Source organism: Atractosteus spatula, chromosome 3, assembly GCF_055471065.1.
Source record: "Atractosteus spatula isolate fAtrSpa1 chromosome 3, fAtrSpa1.hap1, whole genome shotgun sequence".
NCBI lineage: Eukaryota > Metazoa > Chordata > Actinopteri > Semionotiformes > Lepisosteidae > Atractosteus > Atractosteus spatula.
Window position 1 is genome coordinate 67772062 of NC_142708.1, and position 15046 is coordinate 67787107.

The window sequence follows — 15046 nt, forward strand, 5'->3', positions numbered from 1 at the left end:
CTGTCCCTCTCCTCTCACACTCCCCCTGAATTCACCAGCACACACACACACTGTCACACCTGACTGTACTGTAGACACTGCTAGAGCCACTGCTGTCCCTCTCCTCTCACACTCACCCTGAATTCACCAGCACACACACACACTGTCACACCTGACTGTACTGTAGACACTGCTAGAGCCACTGCTGTCCCTCTCCTCTCACACTCCCCCTGAATTCACCAGCACGCACTGCTGCCCCTCGCTTCCAATCCCCTCTATGCAACAGTCGTAACTTGCCTTACCTTGTGTCTCCGACTGGTGTGTGGCCCCTTCTCTCCCTCCTACGCTCCGAAAATCTTCACTCCACCTCCCGCAGAAGAAGGGTGAAAAGTATAAAAAAACTTGCTTGTGTTCCTCCTCCATTTGGCCAATTTGCTGAACAAACCAAATTTGAATGAAAACAATCCAGGCCAGTCAGGAAGATTATACACAGCTTGAACCAGCAGGTACTTTATATGATCTCCAAGATCCCTTCCGGTTCAGGTTAAAAAGTTTTTTTTCTGTCTCTAATAGAAGTTCCCGGGACACCCACTGCAGCGACATGGGCTTGTGATCCATGGGAAAAAGAATGGCTAAGGTCTCCGTCTGCCGGACACCCTCCAGCCATTTCCGGTCTCTTCCCGCTCACTGGGCTTGTCGCTGCTGTCCCGGCTCCCCAAACTCCCGCCCGGCCCCTGTCCCGGATCGGCCTGGGAGGGAGAGGGCACGGAAAAATGTTGGGATGGGGCGTGTGTGTGTGTGTGTGTGTGTGTGTTGGGGGGGGGGGGGGGGGTGCGTGCAGCGTTCTCGACTGTCAGAGGCTTCGAAAGAACGTTCGGAGCTCTTTTTGGGGGTGCAGCTTCCAGAGCTTCCTTCGTGGCTGAGGCCCGGCTATCCCCAGCGATGTCCTTGCTAGCGGTCGCCGAGTCCGTCCCGCAGCCCCTCCCCCGCGCTGCGGAAGTGGGCGCGGGCGTCTGTCCCGTGTCTGCGTGAGAGAGAGAAAGTCTCGACCGCCTCTCTCGCCCAGCCCCGTGTCCGGTCCCGGCTGGGCTCCGCAAGCTTCTCGTCCGCCCCAGACGTGCCCCGTCTCCCGCCTTCTGCCAGCTTGAGAACATCCTCACAGTGGCCCCCCGCCCTGTTTTCCCCCCCAAGGAACGAAAGTGCATAGTGGAACGCCCCAGCAGGACCCGTCCAGGGGCATTTCTCCTCTCTCCTCCATTCCTCAAGGGCCCCAAGGAAAAACATGGAAAAATTATTTCCAATCGGATGATGGCATTCCCAGCTGTACGCTTCCTCAGACAGCAGAGGCGCCATCTTCCTTCCTTCTGGGCCTTCATTCAGCTCCTTGCGGCCCTCCACTCCCACCCACCTGTATTTTTTTAGATTTTCTTTTTTTTTTTAGCAATGTGGAAAAAAAAAATCAAATAAAACCAACAATCCCCAACAAAAATCATCGCCTGAAAAAATAAAGCAAAGACTTCTTTTCTGATTGAAGTGTCGTGTACCGGACAGATTCTCTCCTTAGTTTAAGCCGTTCGGCTTCTGTGTTTTTTTTCCCCCTCTCTCCTCTCTCTTTTCTGAAATTAACAGGCAGTTTAAGCCAAAAACTGAAATGACAAAAAAAAAATTAGCCATACAAAAAATCTTCACACTCAATGAACATAACACCCCCCCCTCCCCCCAAGAAGATTCCCACCCCCTCCCCCCAGAAAAAAAATCTTTCACAATTTTTGTAAAACCAGTTGTGTTGTGGTACGCCCCTGTTTCTCTCCCCCTCGCCCCCCCCCACACCACTCATTCCTACAAAAAACTGTTTTGGGTTGGGGATCCGGGGGGGGGGGGTGTTTGTCACATTGTAGGAACGGAAATGCCAACCCCCCCTGCCCCGCCACTTCCTCTTCCTGTTTCGAGCACTTGTTACAGAAGAGTCCCGCGTGGATCAATCGCGCGTGTGGGGGGGGGTGAGGGGGGGGCCCATCAGATTTCCAGGAGGCCTGTAAACAACCACACACCCCCAGTGAGGAATACAGGTATAAAAAAACTGGTTTTGACAGGGTTCAGAAGAGGCAGTGTCTTCAACAGTAGCAGTCTGGTGTTCGTAGTTTTTTTTTTAAAAAATTACTTTTTTTTGTCATTTTGAGTTTTTTTTATACAAATAAAAAAAGAACAAAGCCTCCACCTTCCGTCCGATTCCTCTGTGAAATAATCCCTGCGTCCCGTCAGGCGCGAGAATCTGGGATCGTTTTTTCCTCCATTTCCATTCTGTTTTGGAATACATTCAATGTTTTTTGTTTCGAAACAGAAAAAACACAAACGCACTTAGACGGGAGGCAATGAAGACTCATAGCAGCCTCAAAGTGCTCTGAATCTTAGTTCAAATACTTATCACTTTATATATATAATGGATATATAAAAAAGACAAAATTAGCATCGTCATCATCATCAATAGCAACAACAATGAGAGTAACACAATATACTAACATCTGCACACCTGGCTGTTTCTTAACACAGTTCAGATGTCTGTATCTTTTATAGCTCGGTAGAAAACCCACTCACCCACGCACACAAACATTCACTCCACTCCTTCATGCTCTCCAAGTTGCATGACAAATCGACAACAGGCAATATAAATCACATCCAAGAACTGACAACAAATGATTTTCTCTTTCAAGAGAGTCCCTGGACAAATATGGAGAACCACAAGGGCCAGAAGGCTGGAATGGGGAGGTGAGACGGCACACTTTCACTGCCCACAAAGCCAAGTAAAGACCTGCTTTCCACGCCAGAGGGAAAGAGCTCGAGAAATGAGAGAGAGAATCACAAGTCTTCAGACTCCTTAGGCTCCAGTTGAAGCTGCTGGGACGAATTCACAAACACACCAACAGAGAAAGGCTGATCCAGACAACACACGCAGGAACGCCACCCGGCACGAGGAGACAGCGCAGGAGTCTAGCCTACACCCACGCAAGCACTGATACTCACAAGAAACGCATGGAGCAGGTGCAGCGTAGCCGGGGACACAGGCAGAGGCCGGGGACTGATGGCGCAAACGCAGGCAGCTGCCCAGACAAAACCAGGGACTGATGACCCACCTGCAGGTGGCTGCGCAGACGCAGCTGGGGACACATGCAGAGGCTGGGGACTGAAGGTGCACACACAGGTGGCTGCCCAGATGCAGCTGGGAACACATGCAGAGGCTTGGGACTGAAGGTGCACACGCAGGTGGCTGCGCAGACATAGCTGCACATGCTGGAGCTGAGCCACATGTCCCGAAGAGAAATGTTAACACAAGAGGGAAGCAGAACAGGTGTCCAATCATGAGGCTGGGACTGGGGCAACTGCCAGGGAAGAAGGAAAACATTTATCCAGGGACTAAGAGCTGGTGATGAGAATGATGCCTTGTGCAATATTGCCCACTCTGCCTCGCGCGCACACACACAAATACAAAATCCTCACTTCAACAAAATGACAATAATGGCCTCTCTTCTTTTGATACATCTTGGTAAGCAATGAAAAAAATACATTGTGCAGACTAATGTATGACTCTGTCTCACACACGCACGCACTCGCACCGATATCCGCCTCGACTCCACATCCATTTTTTTTTGTTATTTTTACATAAGTGCAAATCTTCAAGTTTCTTTTTAAATCCATATTTTTTTCAGAATAGCTTCTAACTTTTATATATATATAAACGTTTTTTTAAAAAACAAAAAAACAGTGTTTGTTTTTCAAGAAAGGATTTGTTTTCCGATATGAAAAAAAAAATCAACCCTCCCTTTCCCCCCCAGCTACGTCCTGCAAAAACACAGACTATCCAGTTATTTATATATATGTATACACACACACATATATATATATTCAGTCTCAAGGTTTCTAAAATAAGAAAACAAATGGAAAACCCGAAGCAAATCCCCTCTTAATAAAGTGCATTAGTTAGTTTAAGGTGCTTAATGTAGTAAGTGCCAGAGGGATCCCCCTCCTCTCTCAGTTCGAGGGGTGAAGAGAGGGCCCTAACTGCGGCTCCTAAAGGAACGAGTGGAGCCCCTCCCCACATCAAATCCTTCACCTCCACCCCACCCCCCCAACTCTCTCTCCAGGGACCCCCCCGTCTTGCCCCGCCCCCCCTGCCCCCCGCCCACCCCCAGCAGTGCACATTCCTCAATCAGTAAGACTGATTTGACAAAAGGCAACAGGATCACTATTGCTATTTCAATAGTCCTCCACAGGCTCCATCTCACTCAGGCTCATTCGCTCTCCTGAACTGTGGAACGAGTAACCTGGAGAGAGAGAGGGAGACAGGGAGACAGAGAGGGAGGGGGAGAGGGGTGGACAAGAGGAGAAAAAGAATGAAAAAAATAGACATGACTTCTTGTGGCAGCTGTATATATACAGCTACAGGCACTGGCCAAAACATTAGGACTCCCCCAGTCTAATGGACAGACTCGGTGCGCAAGGCAACGTCTGTTTGGGCTTGGAGTCCAGGAGTGAAGAGGTCTCACCTCCCCAGGCCAGAACAATCCCCCCCCAAACCAGATCTTAACTGAATGTCATCCTACCAAAACACCTGCGGCCTAATCCCGCTCTGTTATTTCAGGAAATTTAGAATGTCTTGCTGCTCAGACGTCCAAAGCACAACTCAAGCAGGGGGTTCCCATATATCAACCAATGAGTCTCTCTAATATACTAGGACTGCAGTGCCCCCTTGCCTGAATAACATCTGGTCTGCAGTACTTCAGTGTGTATGGTGCCTTACTGCAGTGCCCCCTTGTGGCATCAGGTCTGAATAACATCGGGCCTGCAGTACCTCCGTTTAGTCTTACTGAAGGGGCCATGTGGGCCCCAATCCTAACAGACTGGGGCCACAGCAGCCCAGAGTGTACGGTGTAGCACATGGGCGGGGCGCAACAGTAGGCACTGTACCCAATATACTGGGGTCGGAGTGAAGCATCATGGTTTGCTTCTTCTTCATCTTGCTGGCCTGGCTGCCGTCGTACACCCCCGCCTTCCCGCTGTGAGCCGACTGAAACATGGACTGAAGACTGCTAGGGTTGAGACTGCGCATAGCATCCTGCAGAGGGAGAGGCGGGGGGGGGGGGCAGAAAGAGAGGGTGAGATGGGAGAGCTGTCAACACCCACTATACAAAAAGAAGAACATAGAATTAAAAGGGAAAACAGAGCACAAGAAAACCAGAGAGAAATAGCGGCAATACCTGTAGAGGGAAGTTCATGGTCAGTCCTGCCACTTCTTTAGATAGCTGCAGAAACAGGATACAGAGGGGTCAGCACAGGGAGGTGCGGACACAAGAACCACCCCCCCCAGGACCAAGATGGCCGAGAATCACCAGCACAGATCCAGTCTGCAATACAGCACGGTTTCCTGGCTCTGCAGGCCTTGAAACCGCTGACAATTCTGCAAGCCGTCACCGCTGCAGAGCTGGGAATCGGGGAGCAACTGGAACCCCCTTCCTCAGCCCTCGCTGGGGGCAGGCGAGCGGGTTTAACGACTTCTGTTCCGCTGAGCATACGGCCTGCCCACCTGCTGCTGCTGTCTGTGGTGATTGGCTTTCTGTTTGGCACGGCGCTCCAGGAACTGTTTGGCGAACTCTTTGGCTTCCACGGTGTCTCCCAGGTAGGAGCGGATGAAGTCGTGGACCTCGTACGGAGACTCCACCTCCTTCAGGTAGGACACGATGGTGGGGACTGGAGAAGAGGATTTCGCACGTATGAGGGGCAGAGAGAAAGAGCGCGAAGGCAGCAGAGTCTGACAGAGAGGGGGAGCGGAAGCGTTACCGTCAGGGGAGGAGGAGTTGTTGGAGGAGGTATTGAGTGCGTGCAGCATCTGCTCACACCAAGTAGTGAACCCGTCCTGCGGCTGCGGCTTCATGCCCTGCAACAACTTGAGCAGCTTCTCCTCCTCCTCTGTGCGCTTCCTTCTGTTCATCACGTACTGGTCACTGCATGGGAGAGAGATCCGAGCACCGTGACTTTACCGTTACCCACAGCAATACACCGTGACTCTCACCGACACACCGGCACCTTCGGCAGTACACTATCAATCGCACTGATACGCCGTCACCCTCGGCAGTACACTGTCACTCGTGCTGATACACCGTCACCCCCGGCAGTGCACTGTCAATCGCATCAATACACCGACACTCTTGCCAGCATACTGTCAGTCTTGCCAACACACCTCTCATCAGCACACCATCGCTCTCCCTGATATATCAGAACTCTCCCTGATACACCGTCAGTTTTGGCAGTACACCATCACAAAGTACACCGTCACTCACGCCGATACACCGTCACCCTCGGCAGTACACTATCAATCGCACCGATATATCGTCATCTCTCGTCAGTACACCGTCACTCTCACCGATACCCTCGTCAATACACCGCCCACATCGTTGGTAACACCATTACTACACACTACACACATCAATACACCATCAGTCCCACTGTGTGGGAGAAAGACCTGTATGCTGTCTGTCTCAGCTGTCTTAGTGAAGACATTTGGGAAATGCTGTATGAGGTCTTGCTAATAAAGCAGCCCGACAGAGGGGTCTACCTGAGTGAGGGACTGCTGCGGCTGTTCTTCAGACCCAGATTCCTCAGTCCAGCCTGATTCTTCAAAGCCTCGTCCCACAGGCCCATCCCAGTCTTGCCCTCCATCGCGCCGGCCCAAAGCGCAGCGCCATCCCCCCACTGACCCGCCAGGGAAGACACGCTCGGGCTGCCCATGGACAGACCCCCATGCTGAGGGAAGAGAGCAGAGAAGACAATGTCAAGATCAGGTCAAGACCATACACTTACAGTGACCCCTGATCCTACATATGTGCCTGTGCTATAGTGACTCCTGACCATACACAGAAGCCCCTCCCCACTGTAATGACCCCTGACCTGTTCACAAGCCCCTGTAGCGACCCCTGACCCTAGACACAATCCCACCCCTTGTAGTGATGCTACATATGAACCCCCACTGTAGTGACCTGCACATGAGCCCCCCTGTAGTGACCACCCCACCGTGACCCCTGACCCTAGACACAAGCCAGACCCTGCAGTGACACCTGACCCTAGAAGTGAGCCCCCCACTATAGTGACTCCTGACCCTGCACATGAGCTACTCCCCTGCCATGACCCCTGACCTTCCACATGAACCCTTGACCCTGTAGTGACCCCTGACCCCTACAGTCTGCGCCCCCGTTGCTCACCGCTCTCTGCTGCTGCTGGGCCCGCTGCTGCTGCTGCTTGTGCAGCTGCCTCTCCGCCTCCTGCTGCAGCTCCAGCAGGCTCTTGCCCTGCTTGGGCAGGCTGGTCCAGGAGGACGGGTTCTGCTGCGAGGCAACAGCCACCTGCTGCTGGGTCTGCTGGATCAGCTTCATGATAAGCTCGTGCTGCCGGCACTGCGCAAAGGAGGGGTTTCAGAGCAGAGTCAACGTGGGCCACTGGGTTGCACCTCAGGAGTGGGCCCTGTCCATCCCGCCTGCCACCCATGCTGCTTCTCCTGCCTGCACATGCCCAGGCTGTCTGTCTGCACCTCTCTCTTGGAGGATGTGGTCCTGTCAGCTCGCCCCAGTTCTTATTTCTGTTACTAAGTTAATGTTCAGTCTAAAACCAATGACTGCTTTTTATTCTCTCTTACGGAAGCCCATCTGACCTTGTTAGAGCTGAGAGCACATTTACTAATCAGCCCCAAGCAGAACCTGAATCAACCCACCTGTGATGAAGAACTCAGCTGGAGAAAAACCCAAAGAGACAATGTTGCTCCAGAACCACTGACCTAGAGCAGGAGTTCTGACCCAGTCTCACAGCCCCCTTGCCCACTGGTTGCCATTACAGCACACTTGAAATCTGCATTTGCACTGATAAATGATTTTCGGCAGTCAGGTGGCAAATACCTGGTACCCTCTTCCACCTCCCCCGCAGGGGGACAGCGAGCCTGTCCGTCCCCCTGCGGGGTCCCCTTCCTCGGCTTGGCATATCCACCCGCCCATCTCTCCTCCTTCTTCCTACCTGTTCCCTCCGTTTCTGCTCATCCTGCCTTCTCTTCTCCTCCCTCCGTTTCCTCTCCTCCTCTTCACGCTTAGCCCTGAGTTCAGCATCTCGCCTCTCCTGCTGGAGCTGGAGGGCAACACAGACAAGACATAGGGTCAGGCACCCAGTGAGGAAACCAGAGGCAGAGGGGAAGGCCATCCATCGGCCTTACATCGCCATGTAAAAATGTGATCTTCTCACTCTCCCATACCAGTGTCCTGACGACCTACTGCCCCCCAGAAATACAGGATGCTCGTTGCTGGTGAGCCCAGGTGACACCATTTTATTCCCTCAGAGGCCACCTGAAACCCTGCAGCTAGAGAGGACAACCAGGTGATGAGGCCAAGGGCCTAAAAAACAAGGGGGAACGGCCCCTTCCCGGATCCCCTGTGCTTTCAGGGCACAGTTTCATGCAGAAACCCATTCAAAGATGGCCGACGCAAAGCTTGTGGTCGAGGAGAGATGCACAGAGCTCCACGAAAAAAAAACAAAGAAAGACATGACGGGCTGGCCGGGCAGAAGGGACTAGGGTGTAGAAGTCGGGCAGCCCAGCTCATTCTCGGAGAGGAGGAGGAAGCCAGCAGGCAGCCCAGGGGGCGAACGTCCATCACAGCTCGACAGTCCCTACCATCGACAACCCACTACTGTTCTAACAGCGGGTACGGAATGAGCGAGAGGAGGGGAGAGCTGCTTGTGGAACACATTCATTCATTTCTCACCACACCCCAGTCGCTCCCATGGAGCTCGTTCAAGCTGGACAAGGGAAAAAAACCGAAAGATTCTCACCTTCTGTCTCTCCAGCTGTAGCTGTTCGAGAGTTGGACCCTGAGTTGAAGAATTCATTGTTAAGTCCCATAAACTGGCTTCACCTCCTGGGGAGAGACCATGTGGGTGGGGAAAGGGGGAGATGGAGGGACACAGCATTAGTATGCATGAGCATGTCGGGAGCGAGTCAGGGGTCACTATCCTGGGTGTCCAGTCCTTTGCGTGCGGCGCAGAGTCCAGTATGTCAGTATGTGAATAGTCTGTCGAGTCTCTGGTGAGTGTCCAGGGAGTGTGACAGGTGGGCGCTGCAGGCGCAGACCTACCTGACGGCTGTGAAGCTGAGGTATGCATGTCCCACATGGACCCTGTATCTGGCACTGACATCGACCTGCTCATCGAAGGAATCATACCCTGCTCTCCGCACCTGGGACACACAGACAGAGGAGGAGGGGAAGAGTTGCTGAGGAGTTCAGGCAGGGAGCAGGATGGAGAGTGAGGGAGAGGGTCAGTGTGCCGTTACCTGTTGATGAGCTGGAACAGCTGCTGCTGCTGCTGGAGCTGCTGGAAGAGAGCTGCTGCCGCTGCCAGCTCCTGCTGTTTCTTCAGCCTCTCCTGGTCCATATTCCCCTGAAATACAGTCAGGGAGTCAACATCTCCTGGTCTATAATCCCCCCTGTAACACCTCCCCCCTCCTGGTCAATAAACCCTCCTGTAACACAGACACACACCTCTCCTGGTCCATAAACCCTCCTGTAACACACACACACACCTCTCCTGGTCCATAAACCCTCCTGTAACACACACACACACCTCTCCTGGTCCATAAACCCTCCTGTAACACACACACACACCTCTCCTGGTCCATAAACCCTCCTGTAACACACACACACACCTCTCCTGGTCCATAAACCCTCCTGTAACACACACACACCTCTCCTGGTCCATAAACCCTCCTATAACACACCCACACACACACCTCTCCTGGTCCATAAACCCTCCTGTAACACTCACACACACCCACCTCTCCTGGTCCATAAACCCTCCTGTAACACTCACACACACCCACCTCTCCTGGTCCACACTCTCCTGTATTCCTGCTGTTAAATTCCTGCCCTGACACTGTCCTTTCATGCATGCAGCAGAAAGGCAGATCCACACGCAACAGAGAGAGAGATGCGGAGCCCCAGACGGCCCAGGTGAGGTCCTACCAGCAGGGGTGGGGGCGACGGACCAGGAGCGAAAGGCACTCGTCCCCACATCTTGATGACCTCTCCCAGCGGCTGGAAGCCCTCGTCGCAGCCGCGCTTCACCAGCAGGGTCATGGTGAAGTAGCCCGCCTGGAACCACTCCGACATCTCCAGCGTGGTGAAGGGGCCTGGGGAGGGGCAGGGAAGCAGGAAGCTACAGCCTGGAGCAGCGAAGGTTTTCACGCAGGTAACACAGACACGCAGAAGCGCATCTTCTCCTCCACACCAACACTGCCAAGAACTTCTTACTTTTCTGAAAACCCTCTTCTACGTAAAAGGTCTTAGTATCTGCTCTTTGCATCTCGGAGACCCCTCCGCACTGACCGGCCCGGGGGCAGAAGACCCCCCCCCCCTCCAGTACAGTGTGAAGCAGTTTACCCTGTATCTCTCCCTGCGGGTCCTTGTAGAACCACTTCATGGCCGCCTCGTGCGACAGCGGCAGGGCGGCGGCAGTGTTCCTGCTCTCCTGCAGCGTCTGCGTGAAGCACTCCTCCTCCAGAGACGTGTCCTGGAGCGAGGCCACCATCTTCTCCGCCTCCTGCGCAAGAGAAAACCCGCGTTGACATTAACTCCGTCTCCCAGACCACGACCCATCACCACCGGACAGATCTCACACGCAGGGAGAGTCCGGAGACTTAACCCAGCCTCCCACAAGGTGCTGCTCTGTTGATCAGTAAGGGTTATAGTGGTTCCCCTTCTGAGCTTTTCTCTCTTGATTTTCACCAGGACTGACACGAGACCTAATTCTTACGCCACAGTGGCATGTCACTTGACCACTAGTTGTCAATTATAAATCTAAGTGACGCCAAAAACATTTAGGTCCATCTCCCGGCGACAATGGCGCGGCCAGGGGTTGCTGGCGGCTCGTGCAGCACACGGGTCACACGTCCAGGCAGAAACCCCTCGACCCACAGAAGACACACAGGGGCGCCGCAGCCCACCTACCTGTTGCAGGTGCTTCATCCCTTCATCATCCTCGGTGTCCCCTCCCTGAGGGAATTCAATAGCAGCAGAGGAGGAAGGGGGGGAGGAGGAGAGGGTGGAGGAGGTTCCAGGACTCAGCTGGGCAGTGCCCCCTACTGGCGAATTATCTTTACACAAAAACACAAGAGCAGAGTTTGACGTCAGTGGGCAGGTTTGGCCCTCGTATCCCTGTACCTGCAGTTTAGACCACCAGTCGACAATACTTCATCAAATCAAAGTGACACCAAAAGCGTTCAGCATCCAAACTTGCATTCCCTTACATGCACAGTGCGGGGCGTTTCCGCCCACGCTCAGCGCATTTCAAACTCGCGGAACGGACCACAGCAGCACGCAGCTTACTTGTGCAACGCAGTGCTCAACACCCCAGTACACTCCTCCTGCGGCCAGAGAGGCAGACCGACTCAAGGCCCCACGGGACCCCCGAGTGCAGAACGGCACTCAACAGAGGCGGGCGCGTCCGTACCTTCGCCGCTCATCTTGCTGGGTCTGGCGGGGTGCGGTCCCGGCCCAGGGGATGGGGTAGCGTCCGCGTCCGGAGAGGGCAGCCCCAGGGACGCGGGCTGGGCCTCTGTTACCGCTGGGGGGGTGCCGGTGGTGGTAGCCGCAGCAGCAGCAGCAGCGTTAGCCGAGACAGCCGGGGGCGAGGGGGGGGCGGTGGACTTCACCTCTCCCTCGGACATCACCATGCCCTCCTTCGCTTCTGCAGAGCGGCGCAGGCGGGCCAGCGGAGAGAGAGGGGGAGAGAGTCAGCGGAGGGCCAGACCGCCCTCAGCCTCTGTGAACAGCCCTCATCCCTCCCTGCCCACCACACTCCTTGCTCCCATGCAACTGCAGCGGAATTGAAAAGGAACTGCTCTCTGCAGCCCAGAGGACTCCAGAGCTCTTCACATACAGGGGAGGACCCCCTTCATTCACACAGCAGCCCACCGCACACCCATCAGGGAGAGCTGGGAGGAACTACTTCACCAGCTGAAGTTAAGATGCAGAGGGGCCTGACTGGAGTGAAATCCTGCTTTGGGCCTGTACAAAGTTCTCATCCCTACTTTTACACATTGCCCCGGGATATTTAACGATTTAAGTTGCTGGGACTTCAGTTTAATGTCTCGTCTGCAGGACGGCGCCTCCTACAGGGCGGTAGGTCTAGAACTAGGTTACGACAGGGTACTGGCTTGCCAATTCTCTTTCAGCTCATCTCTCTCTCACTCTCGGCGTGTACCTCTCTCTGTGCTGCTGTCCTTCCTTTCCCTCTCCTCGCTGGGCTCCTCCTCCTCCTCCAGGCCCTGGAACTCCAGCTCCTGCTCCTCGGGGATCGGATCCTTCGAGCCCTTCTACCGAAACGGACGGAAAAAGAGGAGGAAGAGAGGTGTGGGGAAAGTCTGGCAGGAGGAGGAGGAGGAGGAGGTAAGAGAGAAGACGGAGGCCCCGGATACCTTAATGGAGAGGAAGGCCCCGGAGGAGTCGAAGGTGCCCATCTCCCCGTCCTCGTCGTCCGTGCACCACTCCGGCAAGCCGTCCCGCTCCTCCTCCATGCTGTCGCTGCGGCGCCGCCCCTCCCCGTGCTCCCGGAAGTCGAAGTCGAACTTGCGGCGCCGCTCGCCACCGTGCTCGCGCCAGCCCGCGGAGCGAGGGCCGCCGTCTGACAGGGAGCGAGAGAGAGGAGGAGGGAGGGAGAGCGAGGGGCAGAGTGAGACACCTACAGATAGAGCCACAGGCAGACACCCAGAGAGGAGGGGAGGCAGGGAGCGACCAGAGATGCACACAGGTGAGGAGACGGAGAACGAGAAAGAATTCAGAGCACTGCATTTACTGTCTCTGCATGTCCGCTGCACTCTTGCTGATGCTAGAAGCAAGCTGTACGCAGCACAGTATTATTACAGTGTGTGCCTACAGCACACAGTCAAACATGCGTCAGTGCCCAGCTCAGGGGGCATGGCCTGTGGCCAGTGTGTACCGGTGCCCACCGCACTGCACGGTCAGTGTGTCTGTGACCACCGTGTACCAGTATCCACAGTACCCACCGAACCACACAGCCAGTGTTTACAGGTGCCCTGTGACCACCGTGTACCAGTACCCTCTGCACCGCGCGGCCAGTGTGTCCGTGACCACCGTGTACCAGTACCCTCCGCACCGCTCGGCCAGTGTGTCCGTGACCACCGTGTACCAGTACCCTCCGCACCGCGCGGCCAGTGTGTACCTGTGCCCCAGTGACCAGTGTTACTGGTGCCCACCATGCTAGGCGGCCAGTGTGTGTCCGTGCCCTGTGACCAGTGAGTATTAGTACCCACCACAATGTGTGGCCAATGTGTGCCTGCCACGCTGTGTGTCCGGTGAGTGCTCATGCCCTGTGGCCAGTGTGCACCGGTGCCCACCGCACTGCACGGCCAGTGTGTATAAGTGCCTGTAGCCTGTGTGTACTGATACCCAACATGCTATGCGCCCAGTGAGTGCTTGTGCCCTGTGGGCAGTGTTCTCCGGTGCCCAACAAGCCGGCCTGTGCTTAAAATGGCAGGTGTTTACCATCTCTGCGTGACCCGGCCAGTCTCCAGCTGCCCCCAGGCTCGGCGCCCTCCTCGTCCTCGTGCTCCTCTCTCAGCGTGCGCCAGTTCTCGCTGTCCGAACGCGTGTACTCCTTCCTGAGCCCAGGGCCCGCCTCCTCGAACCCGACACGCACTGTGGAGGTGGGAGGGGGAGAGTTTAATACAGCCGGCACCAACAGAGCAGGGGAACACTCCACAAATCAAGACCCTGGCGATCCTCACCTCCATCTCTTCTGATGGGCTTCTCGAACCTCCTCTCTCCCCTGCAGGGGTGGAAGGACACAGCACAGAGGGAAGTTAGTCATTCTGCTTTCCACCAGCCCCCTGGGCTTTACCGAAGGTAGCGGCCCTGCAGTTTCTAAACTGGTGCTGTACTACTGTATTCCAGTGCAACCTGACGCAGCCTACAGAAACAAGTCAGGCACCAGCAGGGCAGTGAGAGGCACAAGGCAGGACAGCGTCAGGGGGCGCACGAGTGCGAGAGTGTGAAAGAAGGAATTAGGGAGGGATGGGGGGGGGTGAAGGGTTGAAAGCACATGAGCAAAGAGCAAGGAAGAGGAAGAGAGGAGATGGGAAAGGAGTAAAAAAAGAGGAGAAATACCTGTCATCCCAGCTCTGGCTGCGGTGAATCTCTCTCCCGCTGCGCCCAAATCCCACTTCCCCGTCTTCAATACTTCTTTGGTAAAATCCACTGTCGCCTCGTCCCCGACCTGCCCTCCGACAGATGGACAGAGCATTGGAGCAAGAGCCAGCATCTGCACCGAACTCCACTGACACTGCCTCCTCAGACTGCGCGTGCACGGACACCATGTGTGCACACGCACACTCACACAGGTACATGTAGATTCACACAGACACTACACGCGCACGCACACATGTACATTCTCACACAGATGCCACACGCGTGCAGGCACTCACACGTACACTTGTACATTCAAAAAAGGATACTGCGTGCACACACGTACATTCACAAATGGATTCCACTGACACACGTGTACATTTACACACGGACATGTACATTCACACACCGATGCCATATGCACGCGTGCACACGCGTACATTCACACACGGACACCACACGCATGCATGCAAACGTGTACATTCGCACACGGACGCCATACGCATGTGTGCACACATGGACACCGCACACACATGCACACGTATACATTCACACGGACGCCAAGCGCATGCGCGCACACATGCACACGCATACATTCACACACAGACGCCAAGCGCATGCACACACACATGCACACGCATACATTCACACACAGACGCCAAGCGGGTGCACACACACATGCACACACATAGATTCACACACAGACGCCAAGCGGGTGCACACACACATGCACACGCATACGTTCACACACAGACACCAAGCAGGTACACACACTCGCACAGGGTCACCACACGCATGCAGGCACACGTACACATTTACACAGACGACACACGCTTGCACAC

At 54.7% G+C, this 15046-nt stretch overlaps 1 protein-coding gene across 2 annotated transcripts in view; it reads right to left on the reverse strand.

Annotated features, from left to right (window-relative positions):
* The window catches only part of gigyf1a (GRB10 interacting GYF protein 1a), a 28829-nt gene that overhangs the window by 5506 nt on the left and 8277 nt on the right, over window positions 1-15046 (reverse strand). The window contains exons 7-26 of one of the 2 annotated variants that reach the window (XM_088910080.1): window positions 14187-14295; window positions 13808-13848; window positions 13566-13718; window positions 12479-12684; window positions 12265-12376; window positions 11512-11748; window positions 11010-11155; window positions 10443-10602; window positions 10026-10192; window positions 9338-9444; window positions 9141-9241; window positions 8839-8924; window positions 8032-8139; window positions 7230-7421; window positions 6587-6774; window positions 5812-5975; window positions 5558-5721; window positions 5232-5276; window positions 4942-5089; window positions 282-4298 (exon numbers count right to left, since the gene is read on the reverse strand). In XM_088910080.1, the coding sequence (XP_088766206.1) occupies window positions 4231-4298; window positions 4942-5089; window positions 5232-5276; window positions 5558-5721; window positions 5812-5975; window positions 6587-6774; window positions 7230-7421; window positions 8032-8139; window positions 8839-8924; window positions 9141-9241; window positions 9338-9444; window positions 10026-10192; window positions 10443-10602; window positions 11010-11155; window positions 11512-11748; window positions 12265-12376; window positions 12479-12684; window positions 13566-13718; window positions 13808-13848; window positions 14187-14295 (2702 nt within the window). In that variant the 3' untranslated portion in view covers window positions 282-4230. Of the gene's footprint in view, window positions 1-281; window positions 4299-4941; window positions 5090-5231; window positions 5277-5557; window positions 5722-5811; window positions 5976-6586; window positions 6775-7229; window positions 7422-8031; window positions 8140-8838; window positions 8925-9140; window positions 9242-9337; window positions 9445-10025; window positions 10193-10442; window positions 10603-11009; window positions 11156-11511; window positions 11749-12264; window positions 12377-12478; window positions 12742-13565; window positions 13719-13807; window positions 13849-14186; window positions 14296-15046 lie in introns of both variants that reach the window. The other variant, XM_088910079.1, reaches the window with a different exon arrangement.